The 27809-nt window shown below is 41.3% G+C and overlaps 1 protein-coding gene across 3 annotated transcripts in view; it reads right to left on the bottom strand.

Annotated features, from left to right (window-relative positions):
* TUBE1 (tubulin epsilon 1) overlaps positions 1–27460 on the bottom strand; it is a 99699-nt gene extending 72239 nt beyond the window's left edge. Inside the window, exons 1-5 of one of the 3 annotated variants that reach the window (XM_033939736.1) lie at positions 27338–27460; positions 26025–26098; positions 15699–15751; positions 4492–4552; positions 2665–2780 (exon numbers count right to left, since the gene is read on the bottom strand). In XM_033939736.1, the coding sequence (XP_033795627.1) occupies positions 2665–2780; positions 4492–4552; positions 15699–15751; positions 26025–26098; positions 27338–27362 (329 nt within the window). In that variant the 5' untranslated portion in view covers positions 27363–27460. Of the gene's footprint in view, positions 1–2664; positions 2781–4491; positions 4553–15698; positions 15752–26024; positions 26099–26193; positions 26234–26908; positions 26958–27337 lie in introns of those variants that run through there. The other 2 variants (XM_033939735.1, XM_033939737.1) reach the window with 2 other exon arrangements.
* Between the last annotated feature and the right edge of the window lie 349 nt (positions 27461–27809).

The raw sequence follows: 27809 nt of genomic DNA, 5'->3' as shown, positions 1-27809 counted from the left end.
GGGGATGTGTCACAGAAGAAAGAAGACAGGACTTATACCATGGACGTGGACTTGCGACCCCCAAGAAACCCTCAAATAGAGAAGATAGGGATCATCATTGGAGATTCCATTATACGCAATGTAGACAGCCACATCGCAGGAGGAAGAGAAGACAGACTGGTCACCTGCCTGCCTGGAGAAAGAGTGAAGGATGTGGCCGGCAGGATAATCAGGATCATAGGCAGCGCAGGAGGGGAAGACACTGCTGTACTTATCCACGTGGGAACCAATGACATGAGCGGACGGAAGTATGATAGGAAGGAAATGAAGAACCAGCTCCGCTCACTTGGAAGAAAACTGAAGGTCAGGGAGGTGACAGTGGCATTTTCTGAGATCCTCCCAGTACCGAGAGCAGATGCGAAGAGGCAAGATGAACTGTGAGAAATCAACACCTGGATGAGACGATGGTGCGAGGAAGAAGGCTTTGACTTCGTGCGCAACTGGACGACGTTCTGGGGAAGGAGCAGGTACTATAGGAAGGACGGACTACACCTCACCAAAGAAGGGGCGAGAATATTGGCTGGAAACATGAAGAGGATCATTGAGAAGACTTTAAACTGAAGATCAGGGGAGAGCGGACAGTCGACAAACAGTCGATGGCCCGGACAGCAGGAAATAAGGATGAAGGGGAAGAACTTGAAGCAAATGAGGGAGACAACAATGGAGCGCAAATAGATGCCGTGAAAGATACAATAAGGACTGTGAAGCCCAGAAAGTCCAAGAAGGCAGCACAAAGGGAGCTTAAATGTATGCACACGAATGCCAGAAGCCTGAGAAATAAAATGGGGGAGTTGGAAACACTAGCAAGACGCGAAGGAATAGATATCATTGGCATAACAGAAACATGGTGGAACGAGGAAAATGAATGGGATACAGTATTGCAGGGATACAAGCTTTACAGAAGAGACAGAACAGGGCAGAAAGGGGGAAGCATTGCCATATATGTCCAGGAAGGAGTAGAATCTACTGGAGAAGGGAAGGCGGAGGAGAAAAAGAAACTGGAGTCCCTCTGGGTAAAGATCCCCAGACAGAACGGAGCAGACATAAAAATAGGTCTCTACTATCGACCCCCAGGTCAGACGGAGGAAACAGACTCTGAGATGATAGAAGAAATAAGACATGAATGTAGGACGGGCAATGTAACTATCATGGGAAACTTCAATTTCCCAGGAATAGACTGGAACCTAGTAACCTCAAGCTGCGGCAAAGAAATAAAGTTCCTGGAAATGATGGGTGACTGCTTCCTAGAACAAATGGTAGGAGAACCGACAAGAGGAAACGCCACCTTGGACTTGGTCCTAAATGGCATAACTGGGCAAACAAAAGAAGTAGAAGTCACGGTCCCGCTAGGGACGAGCGATCACAGTATGATCTACTTTAAACTCGACATCGGGAAGGGGAAGCGAACAAAGACCTTAACCACGACCTTTAACTTTAAAAAAGAAAGATACGATAACATGAGAGCCATGGTAAGAAAAAGGATCAAGAAAAGGATAGCCGAAATCGAAACGGTCCCTACTAAAAAATACTATCACCGAAGCACAGAATCTATACATCCCGCAGATAGCCAAAGGAAGGAAAACTAAAGCCAAAAGAGAACCAGCTTGGCTAACCAAAGAGGTGAAGGATGCAGTTAGGGAAAAGAAAGACTCATTCAAAAAATGGAAGCGCGAGAAAACAACTGAGGCTTGGAACAGTCATAAAGACGACCAGAAGAAGTGCCACAAGGCTGTGAGAGAAGCCAAAAGGGCCTATGAGGAAAAGATAGCCCAAGAGGCCAAAAACTTCAAACCATTTTTTAGATATGTTAAAGGGAAGAAACCTGCAAAGGAGACAGTGGGCCCTCTCGACGACCAAGGAAGAAAAGGATACATCAAAGAGGACAAACAGATTGCAGACAGACTAAATTCCTTCTTTGCTTCTGTCTTTACCAAGGAAGACACCACATCAATATAAATGCGGTTTGCGAGCCCCCACTCGATTTGCGAGCCCCCACCTGACCCGACCCGACCGCGGGAACCAACAGTATTGCTCCCCCCCGAGGCCACCGACGCTTCTATCGCCTCTTCCCTCCCCGACTGGCCCTGTTCTTACCTCTGCAAAACCGGTGATAAAAGTGCCTGCCGCCGGTCTGCTGCTGAGCCTTGAGCATCTGCGCATTCTCAGGCCTTCTGATCTCAACCTCTCCGAGACCGGCGGCAGGCACTTTTATCACCGGCGGTGCAGGGGTAAGGACAGGGCCAGTCGGGGGGGGGGGGTAAAGAGGCGATAGCAGCGCCGGTGGCCTCGGGGGGAGCAATACTGTTGGTTCCCGCGGTCAGGTGGGGGCTTGCAAATCGAGTCAATGCTCGGTTTACGAGTCAAAATTTTGCCGAGTGTTTTGCTCGTCTTGCAAAACACTTGCAAACCGGGTTACTCGTAAACCGAGGTTTGACTGTACTAAGAGGCTTATTGCCAGCAGTGGTCACAAGTGCATGTGCCCCACTCACTCCACCGCACCTTTCTTTTCGTCCTGAAAAATCCCCCCAATCGTTTTGCCTTTCCGAGGTTCAGAGCTGTAGAAGCCCATCAGCCCTCCAGGCATGCCCCTCTTCCTCAGCAGCCGCATCATGGGGCGTTTCTCACCAGTTGTTTCCTGAGCCAGATACATCTGTAATAAGCTGCTTGCTATCAAACAAGTCCTTTAGGGGTCCCTGGAGAATTTCATTCACTACACTTTCCTCCATATCAATCAGGACTGCCTGTGAAGAAAAAAAAGATGACAAATTCATTCATTCTCAAAAGAGGTGGATAAAAAAATAAAAGGCAAAAGAGACAGCATTCAAAAGAAGAGAAACAGAAAAGAATACAGATAAAACTCAATGAAATAACATAGTAACAGTAAATGTCGGCAACCCCCCTCCCCCCCCGAAGCAGAGTGATCTCCCGCCAAAAGGATGTCCCCGCAGCACAAGGGCAAACCCGTGAGAAATGAAACATGATCAGAAGATCTCCTACAGCTTCAGAGAGATTGCCCCAGGAGATAAGTGGGAAGGGCTCAAGTTCAAGTTTATTAAGATTTGATATACCGCCTATCAAGGTTATCTAAGCGGTTTTTACAATCAGGTACTAAAGCATTTTCCCTCCCTGTCCCGGTGGGCTCACAATCTATCTAACGTACCTGTCTTTGATTGACGTTTCTGGCAACTACTTCCCACTAGGTCCCAGCATAAAGGGAGATTGTACAAGAAGGAATAATTAGTCTAGCCATGAATCCTAGAGTATGGGAATTTCTTTTTTTTTAATGTGAGAAGTAATCCTGTGGGAAAGTGGTAACCAGTGATTAAACATTTTTGCTCTGAATATCCCATCGGTAAAAACTACAGAGGATCTGAAACAAAATACAAGAATATCAGTTTAATGGTTGTATTTTGAATAATTTGAAGTCGCCTTAATTCTTTCTGACTTATTCCTTGATATAGGATGTTGCAGTAATCAAGTTGAGAGATTACTAGTGAATGCATCAAAATGTTTAATGATGAAGGTTCTAGAAGACTAGAAATTGACCGGATCATTTTCTCACCGCACTACTAATTTGCTGATGATAGGTCCGATTGATGGCTGTGAGAGCAACTCCCACATGCGCAGAGCTGGCAAGGGAAGTCCAAACAGCAGAGAATAAGAACATAAGATTTGCCGCTGCTGGGTCAGACCAGTAGTCCATCGTGCTAGCAGTCTGCTCACGAGGTGGCCCTTAGGTCAAAGACCAGTGCCCTACTAGAGTCTCGCCTTACCTGTGTATGCTCTGGTTCAGCAGGAACTTGTCTACCCTTTCTTGAATCCCTGGGGAAAGCCTCCTGCCACTCAGCTGTTTGGGGCAGGAAACCTTTTTTTTTAATGGGCACAGATGCTGTGCGTTACACACGCATAATATCTGCACCATAAAAAAAAAAAAAGAAGTACCCCTGCCCCACCAATGACAGCCCTCCGTGGTGAACCAGCACCACAAACCCCACTCCCCCGTGGCAGCGAAAACAGCAGGAGAAATACCCACTTCCTCCTGCCATGCCAAACCTCCCCTCCTGTGCAAAAGAAAACTGCTCACTCCCTCCTGCCGTGGCGTTCTCCCCCTCCACACAAAAGAAAATTGGAAGGAGAGAAGTTCACTCCCTCCTGGCAACTAAGGCCCCCCCAAAAGGCAGGAAGGATGCCCACTCCCTCCTGCCACCGGATACTCCCCTTAGCTCCCCACACCCCCATACCTTAGGCTGTTGGGAGGAGGAGGGAAGCACAGTCCCTCCTCCTTTAAGGGCTGCTGATCCTAAATGGTGGACCTTCCCTCCTCGGTGCATCATGGGGAGGGGTCCCGAGTCACAATTTGGAAAGCACTGCTTTAAAGAGTGATTATTACTACAGAATCCACTAGTGGTGACCAATGCAGGAAGAATAAAGCTTCAGCAGCATTTCTCTTACCCGAGCTTTGAGGGAACAAATCTTCCTTCTTTGGACATTTGTTCCATCGTTAACATCAACTCTAATGAATAAACGAGAAGGAGAATTACAGAAGTGGAAAGAAACGCACAGCAGCAATAACATATTACTGCACCCCATTGTACAAACATTTGGCTAAGCCAGCAGTTCTCAACCTAGTCTCAGCTACTAAGTAGTAGATTTTAAACAAACTGGAGAAAATATGTCTTCACTCAATGTGCAATTAAACACTGGAAATCGCTGCCAGAGAATGTGGTAAAATCAGTTAGTTTAGCAGGGTTTAAAAAAATATTTCCTATACCATAAGCCATTATTAAGATGGACTTGGGAAAATCCACTGCTTATTCCTAGGATAAGCAGCATAAAATCTATTTTATTTTTGGGGATCTTAAAGGCCCTTGTGACCTGAATTTGTTGGAAACAGGATACTGGGCTTGATTGACCTTTGATCTGTCCCAGTACAGCAATAATTATGTTCTTGGGACACACTCAGCTCGTCAGGTTATAAGGATATCCACAATGAATATGCATGAGATAAATTTGCAAATTCATTGTGGGTAAACTGAAAACCTGACGGGTACGTGTGTCCCGAGAAAACTTTTACCTGTTTTGAAGCCTTGTATTTTAGTTTTGACACCAGCAATCACTTTGGTACAAAAAGCATTGAATAGAGCAACTTTTTCTCTATCAGATATCAAATTTTCATGAGGGTGTCTTTTTGTCTAAGGAAGAAATCTGCAATTGAATTCTGATAGTCACAGCAGTGTAACTAACTATTTAGAAACATAGAAACATCACGGCAGATAAAGGCCAAATGGCCCATCTAGTCTGCCCATCCAGAGTAACCATTATCTCTTTTTCTCTCTGAGAGATCCCACATGTTATCCCAGGCCCTCTTGAATTCAGACACAGTCTCTGTTTCCACCACCACTTCCGGGAGACTGTTCCACGCATCCACCAACCTTTCTGTAAAAAAGTTCCGGAGCCTAACACCTCTTAACTTCATCCTTTGCCCTCTCATTGTAGAGTTTCCTTTCAAATGAAAGAGACTCGACTCATGCACATTTATACGAGTTACGTAGGTATTTAAATGTCTCTATCATGTCTCCCCTCTCCTGCCTTTCCTCCAAATTATACACATTGAAATCTTTAATTCTGTCCCCATATGCCTTATCACAAAGACCACACACCATTTTAGTAGCTTTCCTCTGGATCGACTCCATCCTTTTTATATCTTTTGAAGGTGTGGCCTTCAGAATTGCACACAATATTCTAAATGAGGTCTCACCCAAGTCTTATACAGAGGCATCAATACCTCCCTTTTCCTACTGGCCATACCTCTCCCTATGCAACCTAGCATCCTTCTAACTTTCGCCGTCATCTTTTCAACCTGTTTAGCCACCTTAAGATCATCACATGCAATCACACCCAAGTCCCGCTCTTCCGTTGTGCACATAAGCTCTTCACCCCCTAAGCTGTTTAAAAGTATTAATTGTATTTGTCATTGGAGGGCTCTTCAAATATTCAAGTTGAACTATGAAAGAACTTTACACCACACATAATTTACTGTTTATTGTTTGTTTTAAAGCTTAATTGCGATGACATTGCATAATCAAATCTGTAGAATAATTTATGAATAAAAGCAGTTGATTTTGTTTGCTGTTTTTGTTATGTGTTTCATGTTACACCATTGCTCTTGATATGAGTAAATTTGCTTATGAATACCTGACATGTTAGTAATGTCATCTTTTGCTTGTTTTCACATGTTTTATTTCCAGAGCTTGAAAAAGCGAGTTTATTTTCTGAACATTTGGCTAATAAGCAATGGATCCAGAAACTATTGGCACAATCAATGAATCACTGATAAGCTTCAGACTCTTTCTAACCCTGATGATTAGGTTTCAAGAATGGATTGCAGCATGACCTTTGTGAAAAATGAAATTGCGTTAAAAATACTGCCTCATGATAGAGACAGATAGTTGAACGTTCATCAAAACCTTCAGATGTTAGTTGAGTCAATAATTTCTGATGACTCGTGTGAAGGTCTTTTATGAGTTTTAAGCCCTGTGATTCATTGATTTTGCCAAAATTTGACATCTGGTAGAGAAAAAGTTGCTCTATCCAATGCTTTTTGAACTGCTGGTGTCAAAACTGAAATACAAGGCTTCAAAGATGGGTAAAAGTTGTTAATATTTTTGCTGCTCTGTTTGACTTGTAATATCTCTGCAAATAAGTGAAAGCAGGCCTTGAAATTTTCATAGATGAATAGTAATCAATAGTTGAGCAGGTGAACTAAGCAAGAAGTTACCACTTAAATTTGTTACAAATCTATGACACCCCAAAGATGAAGCCAAAAATTAGCGAATTAAGTTTTTGGCCAACTTTGGCATTGAGGCATCAGAAGAGTGCTTAACCTAGACTTTTAAAACTCTAAAAGCTTATTAAGTACAAAATGTTGCACTAGTAGGCTAAATTTCAGGCTGATGTTAGCAATAATCTGTTTCAGAAATTCATCCACAAATCTTGAAAGTGGTTCTAAAAGAGATCCTTTTGAGGACATTATAGGGCAACCCGGAGGGTCAACCAACCTTTTATGAATTTTCGGCAAGATGTAGAAAATCGGGTTCATTTCATTAAGAAATTTATAATCTTTATATGTGAGAAATCCTTTCTGAAGACCCTGTTTTGATAATAATTGAATCTGTCTCTGTAGTCTTCTAGTGGGATTTAAAGAAGATCTTTCATATGTATTAATCTCTCCTAGTTGTCGCATGATATTTTTCAGAATCAGAGACCACTATGGCACCCCCTTTGCCTGCTTTGGTTATTGTTATAGAAGTGTCGTTCTTCAATGTTTGAATAGCTAATCAAGTTCTTCATATTTTAAATTATTGAAACTATATTTTTTGTGTTGATTTTGGTTAACTTGCCATGTTTCAATGTCTTTAAGATATGCCAACTAATAGGGAGATATACAATGTAATTCTGTGATGATTATTAAATCTCTATTTATTATTATCACAGCTCTATAAATAGTTATTAATTTCAATTATATTTTGTGAAGTGTTCAGACCAATACCCGTGCATTCTGTGATCTCACTGAACTGGGGTACATTTGGGACCATCATCACACTTCTAATGTCCCATTGCCAGCCTCCTTATTCTATATGATAGGTTAGATTTTCTGATACTCATTATGTATGTTTGTAGATAGTTTTAAAAAAACTTATCTTGATAGCTGTTCCAATAGGCTTGGCGTTATTCTCTTTAACTTCCAGCTGCAGCGAGGTAAAGTGCTTAAATCATAAAGTGCTTGTGCATATAGTGTTAACTTATAACTTCCGTGTTCGCTAAAATTATTAAGCCCGGCCCCCCTTAAAGAACACATTGTTTAAATGTCTGCACTGTGGGATCTAAAGGAATGGGGGGTACCATGTGCTCTTAGGGGAAATAATAGTGCGATCTGTACTTATTGGAGAGTCATGAAAGAAAACTTGTAATTGTAATTTTCTGATCAGTTTTTCTAGATCTATCCGAAACTGTAGCTGGTTGAATCTAGTTGATGGTACAAAGGCTAAGCCATATGAAAGAACTTTTTCTTCTGTGGTAGTTAAAGTACGCTTAGATAAATAAACTACCACTGATTCCTCCTGGCTTGTGACCGCGGGTTCGGCCTTGGTCGTTGGGATCCCCTGCCCCTTGTTCGGCCCCGTTTTTATCCTTGACCTCTGTTTAAAAAATGAGTCTTATCATTTCCACTGGATGAAGTAGAAAAGGAAGAAATGTCTGAACTAGTAGCTCCTGACTGTATCATCTCCACAAGAACATTCAGGACCAGAAACACAGATCTAATTTGAAAAACAACAGAGTGAATGCACCCTTGGTAGAACATTGTTCTCTCCTACATCATAATTTCGAAGATCTCAAAAGTTTCTGTATTGACAGAGTAACATCAAGTGTCCGAGGGGGTGATAGAAAAAGACGCTTATCACAAAGGGAAATACGCTGGATATATAGACTGGATACGATGAAACCAAAAGGATTGAACACGTCCATAGATTGGACATCTTTTCTTTGATAATTCAGTAGTGTTTGGATTTTAATTTTGTATCAAGCACGCATGCGTGATATCTTGACAGCTGAGATACCTGTTAAAAGCACATGCGCCGGCGTTCTGCTGGCTGTCAGCGCCATTTTTTTGTCTCTTCAACAGAGTCTAGCTGTACCGTAAGTTTTCTCTAACAGAATTAAATTATACTATTGGTTTTTCACCCAGAAGCACTAACAGAAATGTTTTACTATGATTTTAGTTGTTTATTTTCTTATTTTTTTCTGTTGTAGATTTGACCCCTGAGGAAGCCACGAATGGTGAAACGGGTCCCCGTAGGGTTTCTCACATTGGCACTTGCATATAACTTCAAAATGAAAAGATAAGTGCGATGTTTTTAATGCTATTTATTCACTTTAAGTTTTGTTCAATACATACTTTTTTGCACTCTTATTATTTATAACGAACTTAATGAATGATACCTTCTCCTGCATTTCTGGATAGAAATCTTTGATGATTCACCAGAGCAGGCATCTGAGAGTTCAGTTATAGATGTGAAACATTTACTCAACAAATTCTTATACCTGTGGTCATAAGGTGGATCTAACATCAGGTAACAATTTCAAAATCCTTACGTTAAACCGCACAGGAAAATAAGGAGGAGGATTAGCCATAATCCTTAAAGAAGGATTCGAGCTCGAACTTCTAAATTCTAAAATGACCGACAACCTAGAAATCCTAGCCTGTAAAATCAATAATACCCAGCTAGAAGAATCCTTATCCAGCATACTATTCTACATCCCGCCTAAAAGCTGGTCCAAAGCCAAAGAAGACTTCTGCGAATTCGTCCTGCACAATTCTATCAGCCCCAACTACAACATCATCACAGGGGACATAAATTTACACCTAGACGAAGAGAACAACACAGACGCAATAGAGCTTAAAAACTTCCTAACTCTACTCAACTACAACATCCCCGTACCCACACAAACTCACGAAAAAGGCCATCATTTAGACCTAGTTGCCATGTCCACAAAGGAAAACCTTGACCCAATCATCTCTCTGACTGAAGGCACCTGGCATCACGACATCTGGTCCGACCACTTCACCTATTATTTTAAGCTGATCTGGTCACACCGAAAATCTAAAACACGTCCGATAAGAAAAAAAAGAACATCAAACAAGAGGTTATATTAATCCAGAAGAATATTGGTCAGAATACGAACCGCATACAGTAATAGAGGAAGGAATAGATTTCTGGGAACACTGGAACACAACCAGCACATCCATCCTAGATAAAATTGCCCCCTTACATAAAAGCAAAAGCAATGCAAACACACACAACAAATGGTTCGACACCGAACTACTAAAAACGAAACAAACAGCTAGGCGACTAGAAAGAATTTGGAATAAAACAGGAGAACTGATTGACCGCAACAAACGGAGAGCCTACATAAAAACCTACAAACAACTGATAAAAGACAAACGCAAAGCGTTCTACTCCACCAAAATTAACTTATCATGCAAAGGTTCACAAGGAATCAATACAAAAGAGTTATTCAACATAATCACAAACCTATTTGACACCACCCGCTACACCACACCTGAGCACAACACGAAGTTACCCACCACGAAGGACCTAGCTCTATATTTTGATTCCAAAATTAAAAACCTAAAAAATAACTGTATAAGCAATAACGATGTAACAATCATCCCCAGCAACTACCAAATAGCTAACTCATACGATAACGAAATATCTACAGACAAGATCTGGAGTTCCTTTCTAGATCCAGAATGGAATACCTACAACAAACTCTACAACAAATACTCTAAACCTTAGCAGGCTCTTCACCAATTTACCTATCCGAGCACCTTGAAATTGCTGGCCCCTCTCGTACTCGAAATACCTACCTGTTTTCCTTTCCCTCCCTGAAGGGCTGCCTCTACAAAAAATTCCTCGACCGATCCCTAGCATTCCAAGCGGGCAAATGGAACAAATGCCTCTCTACTCTCATCTCCAATTCCCCCCCCTATTAAACATTCAGGAAGTTAACTAAAACCTACCTTTTTGACAAATTCCTCTGATTTATCCTCCCTCCTCCTCTGACCTCGACTCACCCCCACACTCTTTACCGCCGTATGTAACACTGATATTTGTAACACCGCTGTTTGTAACTTATAGCAAATGTAACTACTCCGAATATATAACCTAGCTGCAAAAAATAACTTCACCGTAAATTTATCGTCTAAAATGTAATTGTAACATGACTGAAAATATATCGTCTAAAATGTAAATGTAACATTAACGAAATTGTAACTTCGCTGTAAATGTACAGTCTCTTCATCTGTTAACCGCATAGAACTTCCATGGTAATGTGGTATACAAGAATAAAGTTATTTTTATTTTTATTATTATCTCACTGCATCCTAGATACGTGCCCTCCGGAGATTACGAAAGCGGCACCACCAGAATTCAAAATATCACTATTACATTACCTAATCCACAACCTAAAAAATGGAACTTTCCTCACTAACAATGGCCACATAATAATAACCCCCATCCCAAAAAATAGAAAAGAATCCTCAGCGCTAATAACAAACTACAGACCAATAGCATCTATCCCATTCATTGTAAAAATCATGGAAGGACTAGTACACACCCAACTAATGGACTACCTTTATCAATTCTCTCTCCTGCATGAAACTCAATCTGGCTTTAGAACCCTATTCAGTACGGAGACAGTAATCGCTGCCATCCTAGACTATCTGCGCCTATTATTTAGTAAAGGCCTCAACGCCCTGATCATGCAATTCGACATGAGCTCTGCATTCGACCTGGTAGACCATGAGAAAATGATGCAATGCTTAGACGCCATTGGTATCAGAGCTGAGGTACTAAACTAGTTTCGTGGCTTCCTCACATCCCGTTCTTACCAGGTACGCTTTAACAACGAACACTCCAACACCTGGAACAACTCATCCGGAGTGCCACAAGGGTCACCGCTTTCCCCACTGCTTTTCAATATCTACATGTCCTCATTAGGTGTGAAACTAACCCAACTAGGAATAAAACTATTCAGCTATGCAGATGACTTTACGATCATTATCCCATTCGCCAACTCCATCTAGGAAACCATTCCCAAAGCATCCGATGCCATAAATGAGATGGAACAATGGATGACAGATTTCAAGCTCAAGCTCAACCCAGAAAAAACAAAATTCTTCATTGCCTCCCCTCACCCGCTTGACAATAAAACCCCACTATGCATCAATAAACTCAACTACCCTATTCAGCCCACCATGAAAATACTAGGTGTTATTCTAGACCAATGCCTAACAATGAAGGAACAAGTGGATTCCCTATTCAGAAAAGGTTTCCTTACTCTCTGGAAACTCAGAACCATTAAATCATACTTCGATACGTCAACATTCAGAATCCTAGTGCAATCCCTCATACTGAGTCAGCTTGACTACTGCAACATCGCCTATCTAGCAATCTCACAAAAGAATATGAGACGTCTCCAAATAATGCAAAATGCTGCGGTCAGACTTATCTTCGGGCTGAAGAAATTCGACCACATGACACCCTACTATCGGCAGCTGCACTGGCTACCAATGGAAGCCCGAGTAAGGTTTAAATTTGCCTGCCTCTGCTTCAAAGTACTTTACGGCCTGACCCCCAAGTACATAACGGACCTTTTCGCATTTTCTAATAACAAACTCAAGAGAAACACACACCCAAAACTCATTTCCCCTCCAGTTAGAGGCTGCAAAATGAAAAAACACCACGAACACCTTCTCTCTCACCAAGCTGTCCTATGGGGCAAAGACCTAGACCAACTGCTTTCGCCCACTACATACGGGGAATTCAGGAAACGCCTAAAAACATACCTGTTCCAGAAATACCTAAACAATTGACCCGCTCTCCCTCTCCCTCCCCCCTCCCTATTCCACCTGAATTTACAGCACTGTTATAAATATAATCTTATCGTAACTTTACGTTGCTATTAATCCCCAACAGGTTCTGTCGGACATTACCTACTAAAATGTACATATTACATTTTCGCTCAGCAAATGGTATTTCTATACTATTGCCTCCTGAGGTCTCTGATCTCTGTATTTCCTCTGAATATCTACTTATTGTATTTCGCTGAATGTCCAGCACTCTTGATTGTAAACCGCCTAGAAGTCGCAAGATTGTGGCGGTATAGAAGAATAAAGTGATTATTATTATTATTATGATTTGGATAATACTTCACAACATGCAGCACTTTGCTTTTGTCCACATTGAACTTCATCTGCCATTTGGATCCAGTTCTTCCTACAGTTTTTCATAATCCACATGCAAATTTAATCACCTCACTTGTTCCAATTTCCACTATTTACCCTGCTCCATTGAGAAAAATGAATATTTAACCCTACCCTGTTTTCTATCCGATAACCAATTCCTTTTTTTTCCAAATCTTTATTCATTTTCATTTCTTACATCAAGTGTACAATAAAATATCAATTAGATCATACAAATCACTTGAAAATCTAATCAAACATCAGCATAAATATATAAATAAAAACCCCTCCCCCTCCCATCCCTTCCAACAATAGTATTAAATTAATTCAATATTACATATAAACAAAAATAGGAAAAATTATAACTCTAAATACCCTCCCTCCCTTCTAACTATGTTCTGTTATGTAAGAAGGTGTCTAATCATTACAAAATGCTATCAATGGCCCCCAAATCTTCTTAAAATTATTATAATTTCCCTTTTGTAAAGCAATTATTCTTTCCATTTTATATATATGGCATAGTGAGTTCCACCAAAAGGTGTAATTGAGTCTGGTATAATCTTTCCAGTTTCTAGTAATATGCTGAATGGCAACTCTTGTCATTATTAATAGCAATTTATTATTATTTGCTGAAATTTGGCTTCTCAATCTCATAGAAGTACCAAATAAAACTGTATCATAGGATAGGGCTACATGGTTTTCTAATAGAGAATTAATTTGGGACCAAATTGATTTCCAAAAGGCATTGATACAAGGACAGAAAAAAATTAAATGATCTAGAGTCCCTGCTTCCAGATCACAGTGCCAACATCTATTAGACTTAGAGCTATCTAACTTTTGTAATCTAACTGGGGTCCAAAAAGCTCTATGCAACAAAAAGAACCAAGTTTGTCTCATAGATGCAGACACTGTACATCTCATTCTCCAAGACCAAATACGTGGCCATTGAGATGCAGAAATTTGGTGCTTGATCTCAATGCTCCAAATGTCTCTAAGACCAGTTTTTGTTTTTTTATTCAAATAGCCATATAACAATTTATACCTCTGTGCGGCTTGATGTCCCAAGAAATCCGCCTGAAAGCAAAGGAATTCCAAACTATACTGATTATCAAGATCTTTCAATCCAGGGAACCCCTCCTGAATAGCCTGCTTCAGTTGCAACCATTTAAAACTTTGTGACTTATTTAAACCATATTTATGTTGCAACTGTGAAAAACTAAGCAGTGTACCATTTGAAATAACATCATTCAAAGTTCGTATACCTGCAATAATCCAATGCTTCCAGACAATTTGAAATCCGCCAATTTTAATCTTGGAGTTTAGCCAAATGGATTGATTTAATGATTAAGAAATTGGATTAGGTGATAAATTGCTAACATAACGTAAAGTTTTCCAGATATCTATCAAAATTCTATTTTCTTTATACTTTCTAGGCATTTTTATACTAATAAGATGAGAAAGATGCAAAGGAAACATGAGTCACCATTCTAAATACAGCCAATCTGGGACATTTTCCATGAGCTCTGGGAGGACCCAATACATACCCTGACGTAAAATATAGGCTTGATGATACCTATAAAAATTTGGAAAATTAATCCCACCCTCCACAATTGACTTTTGTAGAGATACTAAAGCAATTCTAGGCCATTTACCCAGCCAAACAAATTTTATAAGAATACCATTTAACTTTTTGTAAAATGACCCCTGAAAAAAAACTGGTATCATACTCATTTGATAACAAACCACAGGCAATATCATCATTTTAATAGTTTGGACTCTCCCCCACCAAGAAAGATGTAAAGGATTCCAGTGCTCACACATCTCTTTTATTTTTCTTAATAAAAGTTTTCATTCTCCTTCACTGTGTCCTCTATTGTGCTTTTAATAGTAATCCCTAAGTATTTTAATCCATCTTCTTTCCAAACAAATGAGAATGATTCAAATAATCCTTTGGTACAATGAACATTAAGCGGAAGAACTTCAGATTTACTTCAATTGATCTTATATCCTGAAAACTTACCAAATTTCTCTATCAATTCAAGTAAGCATGGAATGGTAGTTTCTGGGTTTCTCAAATAAAGCAGTATATCATCCGCATAAGCAGAGAGTTTATATTCCCAATTCGAATAAAGAATACCTTGTATCCCCTTTGGGTTCTAAAACAACATCAAAAAGCAAAGGAGACAAAGGACAACCCTGTCTAACCCCCCTTTGCAAGTTAAACCGATCTGATAAATTATTATTAATGTATAATCTTGCACCAGGAGAGCTATACAGCGTCTGAATCATTTGAACTCTAATGCCTGATACCTAAAAGTCCGATAACCAATTCCTAATCTACAACTAAACATTGCCTCCTTTCCCATGACTCTTTCATTTTCTTAGGAGCCTCTCATGAGGAATTTGGCAAAAGCTTTCTGAAAATCTAGATCAACCGGCTCACCTTTATCCACATGTTTATTCACAGCTTCGAAGAAGTCAAGCAAATTGGTGAGGCAAGATCTCCCTTGGCTGAAGCCATGCTAACTCCATCTCATTAAATCATGTTTGTCTACGTGTTCCACAATTTTATTTTTTATAATTGTTTTCACTGTTTTGCCCAGCACTGAAGTCAGGTTTACTTGGGCAGAAATTTCACAGATCTCTCCTGGAACCCTTTTAAAAATCAGAGTAATGTTGGCCACCCTCCTATCTTCAGGTACTAATTTTAGCAGCTGAGAAGGGAGCAGCTCACCAGTCTACAGAACAGTTCTAATACTAGACCAACTGGCCAGTCTATTCTTAAAGTAGGACCAGTGCATCACAATTTTATACAATGTGTTCCATTTTCAAATCTCTACTAGTTGTTCCTTACCTTGTATCCACGTTTCTGAAAAAGCTGCTCAGTGCCTCATCGTAGACTCCTTTCTACACAAAGAAATGTTTCACATGAAATGTAAATAATTTTTGGTCATTACTTAAACATTTTTTGAATTGTGAAACAGCAAAGAATATGCAGATATAAACGATTAACAAAAATTATAACTAGGTAAAACCTTATCAGACTAAACACATTTCTTGGGTAGCTTTTGGAAGCTAACACTTCCTTCCGACATTTTATCAAGTTTATTATAAAATTTGATTAATCGCTTATTTCAAATTCTAAGCAATGAACAAATCAATAAAATTACAAAATTGGGGGACAAACAAAACTAACAAAAAACTAAATCTTACAAAACATAAAGACTAATTTTATAAAATAAAGATGCCAATATCCATTTGAAAATATGTTAGTAGGACATTTTACGCGGAGAACCTAAGTGCTTGCTGTTTCATCACTTGCGAGCACTTACCTTGCTGAAGCTGCTGTTCCATCAGACAAATATCATGATGAAAGAGAGGGGCATATCAGAGAAGGCTTGTCCACCCACTGGTGCTTAAGTCCTAACTGGACTGCTTCCGGGACAGGCTCCATTCCTTGGTTGAGGACTAAATGGAGTGAGGAATTGGGGGTGTCCTTACAGGACACTAATATTAGTCAAGCCATTTTGTGCATATCAAAAATAATCACAGGCTCCTTTTGGAGAGAATGCACCTATAGAATCATAACTAGAGCTTATTTCATTCAAGTGCAGGCTTTCCACTCAAGTTTGGTTGACTCCCTTCTTTGCAGAAAATGCAGACAACTGCCTAATTCGTTCTCGCATGCCTTATGGCAGTATAAGAATATAAAATCTTTTTGAGATAATATATGTTATCTGAGTGGATTGTGAGGAATCCCTGTATTAAACTCCCCCGTAGGGGTTTTGTTTGGTAAAGCTGCTTGTTGTGGGTTTCTGTTTTGGGGAGATGCTTATTCTTTCAGAAGGCTTGAACGGTGGACCATAAATGTATTATGCAGTCTTGGTTGCAGGACTCTCTGCCTGGATTTTGGCTTGTTTGATTTCTCGACGCAAAAGACATTTTCTCTTGGTCTGGGAGCCATATCTTCAGTCTTTGCCGCAACGAACCAGAAGTTTGGTCCTGAATGAACAGAATTTCTGAACTGGAACTTGTTTTGTGTTGGTCACTTCTGTTATTATAGGGGAGGGTTGGGGTGGTAATCAGAATATTCTTAGGTAGATGTTGAAAACCAAACTATTTGTAGATGTATATTTCTGATTTGTCTTTCCTAAAGTTTTCGGCCTTTTTTGTATGGTCAAGAAATGCTTTTTTAGTTTACTAATGTTGAGGAAGGTTAGACATCTTTTTCATCATCGACATTTCTCTGTTTTGGTCCAATCAATCATATTATCTCGACTAGATTATTGCAACGCTATCTATCTTGGCATCACAAAGATCTGTCTCCAGAGATTACAATTAATCCAGAATACTGCTGCGAAGCTGATTTTTAAATATGTAAACTTGATTTTCATATGTATTAATGATGTTATGAAGAATGTTTTTTATCGTTTTGTTTTGTTTTCTTGCTTTGTGTATGTTTAATTGGAAACCGCTGTGACTCCAGGCGGTATGTTAAGTTTTTAAATAAATAAATAAATAGGTTGATTGAAAGAGACTGTTTCCATGCTTATTTGTGACACTGGGTTAATGACCATTAAGAAACTGGGTCCCACTTGTTATGATATTGAGCTTGTTGGAGAATCAGTGGTGTTATTATTATGCTTTTAATAAAAGTGAATTGACATTAAAAAAAATGAATCATATCTGAAAAAGAGGCCAAATGCCAACCATGCAACAGACCATGAAAAGAAGACAAGACCGCAACCCGAAACCTTAGGAAGGACCAGGCAAGGCCCCTCTCCAGGCCATCCTGCAAAAACTCCAAGTTGTGAGGCAAAGACGTGCAAAGGGAAACCATGTCACAAACGGAACACCAGTCTTCAAAGAGACGCCAAATGTGCACATAAGCTGAGAGGTGGAAAGTCTCCGAGAATCCAAGAGAGTGGAGATCACCTTATCTGAATATCCTTTCTTACTTACGCATTCCCTTTCTTTTTTTAATCAAATTTTTATCATACAATTCTAAAAGAACAGTAAAGGATAAAGATATACACCAGAAAAAACCCAACAACAATCTCTAATACAAATCTTTCATTAATTTGGGGGAGCCACCTTAATTTCCAATACAATTAATGAAAATTACATTTTAAACTTGAGAAGATTAAAAAAACCCTCTCCCAAGTTAAAGTAAAGTTGTGTCTTAAGTCCTTTGATTGTTCCCCATTTTAATTTTTATTGTTAAACACTTTTACTAAGCTGCGTTAGGGCTTTAATGTGCGGAAAAGTGTGCGCTAATATGCTGCATGCGCTAAAAACGCTAGCATACCTTAGTAAAAGAAAGCCCTTGTATTTCTGATTAGCGTTTTATCAAATTTTAATAAACTTGAAACTGGTGCTTTTTCTCCTTTCCTTTGGTTCCCAAACGATTTCACAATATTTTTCCCCTGTTCACGAAAACTTAAAAATTGCTGAAGCTGAGGAAGGTCCTCAAAAATGAATTCCTTCTCTTGTATTTTAATTATTACATTAGGGATTTCTATTCCGCCATTACCTTGCAGTTCAAGGCGGATTACAAAAGAATTATCCAAGATGGATTACAACAAGAACTTAATCATTTTCAAAAAGAGTGAGAAATGGGTAAGGTTATTTGTTTGGGGTAGTTGGCTTTAGTGAGAGGTGAAGTTTGAGACTTGCGGTATTATTTCTTTTTTCAGAGTTTTCTTGAAGAGTATGGTCTTTATTTCTTTTCTAAAAGTCTTGTAGTCGAGGGATGCCGTCAGTAGATTGGCGATTTGGTTGTCTAGTTTGGCTGCTTGAGTGGCCAGGAGGCCATCATAGTTTTTTCCGTTTGACCTCCTTAATTGGGGGGTATGAGAATGTCTATGTCTATGTCTGGTTGCGGTGTTGTGGATGAGGCGATTATTCAGGTAGTTTGGACTGTCTCCGTATAGTAGGCAGTAGAATTTAAATTGTATTCTTGCTGGGATCGGAAGCCAGTGCGATTGGAGATATGCTTCTGTAATGTGATCATGTTTCTTTAATGAGTAGATGAGTCTTAGTGCTGTGTTTTGGATAGTTTGTAGTTGTTTTGTTATGGTTGTAGGGCATGGGAGGTAGAGGATATTACAGTAGTCAAGTAGGCCTAGTATTAAGGACTGAACTATGAGCTGGAATTGAGTTTTCTCGAAGAATTTCTGAACTTGTCTTAAGTTTCTCATGACTAAGAATGACTTTTGTATTGTTTTATTGATTTGCAGTTGCATGGTGCAGCATCTGTCGATAGTTATTCCTAGCAGTTTTAGGGTGGTTTGTATGGGGTAGTTGATTGCGTTGATTTCAATGTTGGTTATGGTTGGTATTTTGTCGTTTTCTAGGAGGATGAATTTCGTTTTATCTGGGTTCAATTTCAGATTCAGTGTAATTATGCACTTACAAGGGAATTTTTAAAAGAAAGTTGCTGCTAGAGCTATAACCATGGAGGGGCATAATCGAAAGGGACGTCTAAGTCCAAAGCAAGTCATCCAAAGCAAAAAATAGCTTAGGACACATTTTCGAAAAATACGTCCAAATTTTTTTGTTTCAAAAATCATCTAAATATATGTCCTGCTGATCTGATCATCCAAGCCACTAAATCGTCCATCTTTATACCACATTTTCGTCCAACTTTCCATCCAAATCCAAAATGCCTAGAACAAGCCCTGTTGGATGTGGGAGGAGTATGCAAAGTGATGGACTGAACACCCAGACATGCCACCTAAATAGTGGGTTACCTTACAGGGCACTACTGTGAACTTCACAAAAAGGGTGCCATGTCATCATCTCACTACAGATCCCTTATAGGTGACGGTGAGCCCCCCAAATCACCTCCAGAATCCCCTATACCCACTTATCTACCACCCCAATAGCCCTTATGGCTGCAGGAGCCACTTATATGCCAGTAAAAAGGGTTTTGGGATGTATAGGGCAGTGAACGTTTCAATATCAATGCAGTGATTACAGGGGCTTATGGGCATGGGTCCTCCTCTCTATGGGTCCCTAACCCACCCCCAAGACGACTTCAGCCGCCTCTGTGCTGGACGACTAGGCTTTCCTATGCCAGGCGGCCAGGTGATGATGGTCTGGAGGCTGAATTTTAAAGGTGTGATTATTATTTTTAGGGGGGGGGTCGGTGATCACTGGGGTAGTGTGTGGGGGTCTGTTTTATGTGTTTGCAGTGCTTATCTGGTGACTTTAGGTGAGATTTTGTGACTTAGACCATGTTTTACATGGTCTAATTCACAATGTCCAAGTTCCATCGATCGTGGGCTGTATAACTTTCGGTTATACATGCTGTATGACTAAGTCTAAGCCAGCCCACGTCCCGCCCAACTCCCACCCTCGACACTCCTCCCGAAACGCCCCATTTAGCTTTGGTCATTCAATGGCACTATGTAGGTCTAGGTTGTCTAGAAATACATCCAAAACCCGGTTTTATTATCGGCAATTGGACATATTTGGGAAATGTTTGTCCAAGTGCCGACTTAGGCCGGTTTTTGGACGTTTTTCTCTTTCGATTATGAGACCCCTAGGTTTTAACCGAAGAAATTCTTTCCTTCGCATTTGAGTTGCTCTAGCAACATCAGGAAATATCAAAACATTATCCCCACAGAACTTAGTTGTTTTATTTTTAAAATATAACCTCATCAATAAATTTTTGTCTAACTCACTTAAACAAGTCATCAAAAGAGTAGCTTCTAGGAAATGAGTTAAATCAAACTCCGTAGAAACCAAAAGATCTGCTCCCTGATCTGATGTTACTCTTTTTTTCTGTGGGATATAATAGCCATTTTGTATACGAAAAGTTTCTGCATTTGTTAATCCTAATATCTCTTTTAGATATTTTCTTAATAAGATCTCTGGAGATATCAGGTGAGTCACAGGAAAATTAACAAATCGAAGATTTTTTGAACGTGACAAATTCTCCATAATTTCCATTTCTGAATGAATCACACAGGCATCCTTAACTGCAGAATTCGAAACTTGCTGCAGCATGGATATCTGTGATTTAACCAATATTAATCTTTTATCTACTAGATCTAAATTGGAGTCCACACTCTCAATCTTCTTTACAACTTCAACAGAAAAATCAGAAGATTGTATAACAACTGATCTTAATAACCCTTCCACACTCTTATTTAATAACCACAAGTCTTTCAAGTCTATTCTTTGGATCCTCTGAGGTTCCCTGATTATCATCACTAGAGTCTGATAACGTTAATGCTTTAGGTAATGATATATGTTATAATTTGGACATAGTAATTGATTTTCGGGGTTCCTCAGAAATATCAAAAGGAGCTGACATAAGCTCCCTAACATCGGATAATGGTGGAAGGGGTGGAGTCCTCTTAAGGGGACTTAAGGATGCAACTGAAATGGAAGCACACTCTTGGTTTGCTTGTGAGAGGGTCACGGGTATTAAATGGTGGTCCATAGGGCCGGCTGCAGCAGGGGTGAAACTTTTGGGTTTAGCTTTTCTTTTACCCATTAATATAAGTACAAAAAAATCTTACCCAATTTGATGGTATATCCCCTCAACACCTCCCAACTTCTCGCGGCTCCAAGGGGCTCCCAAGGGGCAGGGCATGCCCCTTTGGCTATGCCCTTTGGCAAAGCCTAGCAGCGACAGCGCTTTTCACACGGAGGAGACAGACCCCGATGACGTCACTGACCGTCTCCTCCAATGTCTGCCCAATTCGGCACCAGTTCCGCAGGCAGGAGAAAGTTGAAGCAAACAATGAAAGTTGTTGAGGCTGTTTTAGTGCAGGCAAAAATCTCCTCTCTCTCCAAGCACCCTCCAGTAGCTCCTCAGATCTCATCAGCGGCAGTGCTTTTACACACAGATGAGATGGACCCCGATGACGTCACCAGCTGTCTCCTCCGATGCCTGCCCGATTTGGCACCAGTCCTGCAGGCAGGAGAAAGTTGAAGCAAACAATGAAAGTTGCTGAGGCTGTTTTAGTGCAGGCAAAAATCTCCTCTCTCTTCAAGCACCCTCCGGTAGCACCTTCTCATTCCCTTTTAAGAGCCAAACCGTAAGACAAAAGGGACTGGACGGAACATGGGAATGAGACCCTGAGTCCAAAGGTTGGGCGAGAGGAAGAGGATGTAACACAAGAAGATGAACCAGATCTGTATACCACAGGCGCCTGTCGAGTGGTGATAAAGTATCCAGTGATGATATTTATTCTATGGGTGATTTGGTGTGAATGAATTTCTTCATTAAGTGAATAATGCCATTGATTGAGAGGTGCCCTAAAATAAACGGTGCCAAGGACACAATCTTAGGGCTATGGACATGAACTTTTTCTATTTATTTCCTTTGGACTTATGAATAACGTTCATGTTCCTACAAATTTTTTATGATTTTGGACAGTTAGAATTTTTGAATATTTGAAGAATGTCTGATTAATTTTTTCACCTCTCCAAGCAGTATTACTTATTGCATGCATGAACTTCAGACTGAATGTTTTAAGTGACTAAGATTTATTATGAGAAAGCATGGATTTTTTATAGTATCAGTATTTCTTCAGCCTATTTTATGAACTAGGATTGTCTATTTATTTATCCATTAACTCTTTGCTTCTTGAATCTGCATGAATTTTACTTTAGGTATTAGCATTTTCTGCCTATTATCACATGACTCTTTGTGTTAGTTATAGCATGAATAGTATGAACTGTATGTGAGCACTTGCACTTTACATTATATCATAATTAGCTTTTATTATCGATCACTTTTGCACTTTATATCATATTAATATTATATTACATTTTATCTGTTATTGGGTTGGTTTCTAGGGAGTGTATGTATTTATTGTGTTTTCTCTATCCTTTCTCCCTCAGTGTGCAAGTCTGATTTACACTTTTTTCCTGGGAGTGTGATTTCATCCACACGTTTGATAACTTTGTAAAGGAATAAATGATGTATGAGGCAGTTCTCATTTAGACTTCGGTCTGGTGCTGGTCACCCATGAGACACGGCCTGAGCCATAAGTTTCTGTTTACTCACTAAGGACTCATACTGATGTCCATTATTTAAAGAATTTTTTCTATTCAGGTTATATTTTCCCAGGTCAGACTCTTGTTCCGAGGAATTAAGTGTGTTAGCCAATTGTATATTGGATTCCAATCTAGAGCCACCAGGATTATGCAGTCAGCATGCCAAGCAATGCGAAGAACTCTGCCCACCAGTGGCCATGGAGGAAAGACATAGAGCAGGCTGTTTGTCGGCTAAGCCTGCACCAGAGCATTCAGCCCCTCAGCCTGGTAATCCCTGCACTGACTGAAGAACCTTGGCACTTTGGCATTGACACTCGTAGCCATGAGGTCCATGGCCGGTCAACCCCACGACCAAACAATCAACTCTAAAGCTTTTAGCTCGAGACACCACTCGCCAGAATCCAGCACATGACGACTGAGGAAGTCCGCCTGGACATTGTCCACTCCCACTATATGGGAAGCCGAGCCTCTGCACATTCCATTAGAAGAGCTGCCTCCTGCACTACCAGATGACTCTTAGTTCCCCCCGATGACTGATGTAAGGCACTGCCGTGGCATTGTCTGAGAGAACCTGAACTGACTTGACATCCAGCAATGACTGGAAAGCTATTAACACCAATTGAATGGCTTTGGTCTCCAAAATACTGATCGACCAGGAAGCTTCCATTGGCCCCTAGCTGCCGAACCGAGCAACCGAGACATTGGGCTCACCAACCAAGGAGACTGGCATCCATGAGAAGCACTGTCCACTGGGGATGATCAAGACTCACTCCCTGAACCAGACTGGAGGACAAGCCACCAGTGCAGGCTGCAATGAACCAACCCCCGAAGAGGAACTGGAGAGTCCAGATCGTGAAACTGCGGAGACCACCGCTGAAGTAGAGCATACTGAAGGGGGCGCATGTGAGCCTGAGCCCACCTCACCACTTCGAAGAAGGCCGCTATCAATCCCAAGATCTGCAGAAAATCCTGCGCCCGAGAGCAACGACAATTCATCAGGGAGCGAATCTGCGACTGCAATTTCTGCACCCAGGCCTCAGGAAGGAAGACCCTCCCCAGGCCAGTATCAAAGAGAACGCCGAGATACTCCAAGCGCTGAGACGGAGTCAACCGGCTTTTGGAAAGGTTGACAACCCAGCACAGCGACTGCAGAAACTCCACTACCCATGACCCAGGAGTTCTCCTGAAAAGATTGCTCGAATCAACAAGTCATCCAGATAGGGATAAATCAGAATGCCCCTCCTTGTGCAAGGTCACCGCCACCAACACCATAATTTTGGTGAAAGTCTGCAGAGTAGTGGCCAGACCAAAAGGAAGTGCACAAAACTTTCCCAAAATCGCAAAGCGAAGGAATCGCTGATGGCAGGCCCAAATCGGAACATGAAGGTAGGCTGTCAGGTCAAGAGAAGTCAGAAAATACCCAGACTGAACCACAAGAATCACAGACTTCAGGGATTCCATGCAAAAAGATAGAATCTGGGTCCAATAGACCCCTCTTTCTTGGGCACTTGCCAGTGCAAATTTCCTGAAGTGGGACCGGAACCACTGCTTTGAGGTCCAGCAACCTTTGCAGGATCTGATGAAACGCCCACTTCTTCCAAGTTGCCTGGCAAGGAGAAGAGAGGAAAAGATTCGGTAAGGACTGGTAAAACTCTAGATGCATAGCCATTCCAAATCACTTGTAGGACACACTGATGTTATGTTTTCGCTCCCTCCCCCAATCCGGTAATAATCCCGCAAACGGGATCCCACCGGAACCAGGGGAAGGACCCAAAACAAGTCAATGGGCTGGATGGGCGGAGGTGGAGCCACTGGTGGAGTCACGACAACCTCCCCCCCCCCACACTGGGAAGGCTCCTCAAAAGGATTGCATGCTCTGAAAGAATCGTCTTCTTGAAGGGAAAAAAACAGAGTCCTAGTCAGTGCGATACTGACAAAAATCACGCAGATGTCCACGAGTGGCACCACCTTGAGAAGCCAGGTGAGGATGATCCTCCGAAAGCCAAGGCACCTTAGAATCACTCGACCTGAACAAGCTTGTCCAAGTACTCCCTGAAAAGGAAGGAACCCTGAAAGGGAAATTTACAGAGCTCAGACTTAGAGGTTGTATTCACCAACCAACCTCGAAGCCACAGGGTACGAGTGGCCACGCCAAGTATGGCAGACTCTGTGCTACCTTTGAGAAGGGAGGTCATCTTAAAGGAGAGCATCACTCTTTTAAAATTCACAAACCCAAACAAATGAGCAGACCCCACAGGCTCTCAATGGCCTTTATCTGCCATCATGTTTCTATGTTAAATATGTATTCATAGAGAGGGTGGCGGATGCCTGGAATGCCCTCCCAGTAGAGGTGAAGACAAAAATAGTGATAGAGTTTAAAAATGCTTGGGCTAGACACAAAGGATCCCTAAATAGAAAGAGGATAGTATGTAAGTAAAATGTGACACATCAAGAGCTACAAATCTGTTTATGATGTGCAGGAGTGGTGCTTAAATGGTAACTCCAGTAGTGGGGAAGTAAAACTGATGGTAAAAATAGTTTTATGGTCTGTGTCCCATATATAGAGCAGGATGGGCTGGAGTAGGTTTTGGGATGGAGGGCCAGTGCATGGCAGACTTTATGGTCCGATCCTAAAAATAGCAAGGATGGATCAGTAGAAAGTATGAGTATTTTTTAGCACATTCATATCATCCGAGTATAGGTTTTGCATATCTCAGAGATCTTATAGTGGGACTTAGCAAGTAAAATGTAATAATAGAGATTACAAACTTTCCTGTCCTCCTCTCCCTCAAAATTGTGTACGTCAATGTACTTGTCTATTTTATGTCCAAGCTTTTATTTTACTACATTCTTAAATTTATTCTAACGTTTTCAGCTTTGTAAACCGGCCAGATACATGTTTATGGTCGGTATATTAAAATGTAAATAAACTTGGAAACTTATATACTGGACTGTTGGTTCAACACTGCTTTAATAATGAATGTGACTATTGGATAGACTGGATGAACTAGGGAGATCTTTATTTGTTGTTATTTGCAGTGTTACCGTGAATAGAAAGCTGTAATGTCTATGCTTTTTGTTTTCTTTCAAACAAAGAAAATCATATTAAAAGATGCACATTTTGCCCTGGTTGAGCTGTTACGGTTTTGAAGAGCAGCCTTACCTTGTTGACAGCGGCATGCTCCCGCAGTGCCAGGTCCCAGAATCTGCAGCCTATCTGGTTGCCGCACTGGCCCACTGAGAAAGAATGAAAGAAATGCCATTAAAATGAGTAGGAGCCACTATGCAGCCCCCACCTGCAGAAGAGGAAAATATCATTAAGTCCTTGGCACCTGCAACAAATACAGTAGCTGCCATAAAGTATGAGATAGAAGCTGAAGTTCAGCTGGAGAAGGAGAAAGAGAGAGTGAGGTAAGGAAGCCCTGATCTTCTCACAAGGCCACATTGAGATACTCCCTCAAAATTTGCAGGGATTCCGTTCCAGGAACCACAAATTTTGAAAAACCACGAATACGGGTTTTCAGCTGATTGAAGGCAGGAGAGGGCAGCTGGTGTGCCGGCGTGTGCTTAAAATTGTACTTATGAAGCTGGGCACATTTTCCGACCGCCTCTTCCTGGTACTAAAGTCATGGTTACACCAATCAGGAGCTGCTTCGACACATTATCTGGCACATCAAAGCAGCTCCTGATTGGTGTAACCATGACTTTAGTACTAGGAAGAGGCGGTTGGAGCCTGGGATTTGCGGAGGTTTAGTGTACTACTATTTATTTATTATTTTTATTTATCTCATAATGCATAGGAATATATCAATAGTCTCACTATATTTGTATGAAATTCTGTTACGGGAGGGGATGGGGATGGGAGGGTTTCTATTTAATAATAATTGTTTGAATATTAGGTGTATTACATAATATTCAAGATATTATAGAATATAAATATGTAATGAAATGTTATATGAGAGTTAATCAAGTGTGTATTTATAAGTTCATATGATTTTATCTAATACACTTGTTGTAATATGCAAAAATGAATAAAGAATTTAAAACCATATGTATTTTTATAGCCCAGGTACTCAAGCATTTTCCCTCTCTGTCCTGGGGCAGTGGAGGATTGAGTGACTTGTCCAGGAGGATGGCAATATCTTGTGCGGAGGTACCGCGGGGGAGGGGCCACCGTTGCATACACGGAAGGAGTGATGGGACATGGGAAGAGCGTAGAGAGGAGAAGGGGACGTAGCAGCCATCCTGCTCTCCCTGCGCTGCTTCCCTTCCCCTCTACCTCTGTAATGTTGGGGGCAGGAGCAGCAACTGCCATCTGACCTCACTTCCTGAACCCGTTGCCAGGAAGTGACGTCAGAGGGGACCCCCATTACAGAGGGGCTTTTGGAAGGGAAGCGCAGTTGAAGCGGTTGAGGGAGCCCTCGAGACGCCTCCGCATTCCCCCCCCTCCCCCCCCACGAGCCCTCTCGCGCTCACCCTGCACCACCACCGACTGGGTCATGTCGCGCCGCCGCTCTCGTTCGAAGGCCGCGCGCCGTCACCAGGGAAACGGAGGCGGCGTGACGTCGGCTTCAGTGGGTCGCGGTGACGCCGGAGAAGCGCAGCGCCTGCGCGTCTCTGTCTGTCGGGCGGAGGCGGGAAGTCGCTCTCGGAGCCGGCTGAGGCGAAATCAATCGCCTTGGCCTCGAGAGCGCCTCTCCCTCTAGGGGACCCAGGCCGTGCAAGCCTGCCCTCAATATAGACAGTCATGGGGAAAGAAAGTGATCCACACACATTGCATTCTAAATGAGGACCCCTCCCCCCCCCCCCCCACACACACACAGGTGCACATGATTGAAAAAGATCTCAAAAGAATTTGACATTAGACATTCCACGGTCCAGGAGATAGTTTACCAGTGGAGGAACATAAGCAATGCCTCTGCTGGGTCAGAGCCCAGCAGGTCCAGGA

Source organism: Geotrypetes seraphini, chromosome 3 (genome assembly GCF_902459505.1).
Source record: "Geotrypetes seraphini chromosome 3, aGeoSer1.1, whole genome shotgun sequence".
In the NCBI taxonomy this organism is placed as follows: Eukaryota; Metazoa; Chordata; class Amphibia; order Gymnophiona; family Dermophiidae; genus Geotrypetes; species Geotrypetes seraphini.
This window is presented reverse-complemented; position numbering and strand designations above follow the sequence as displayed.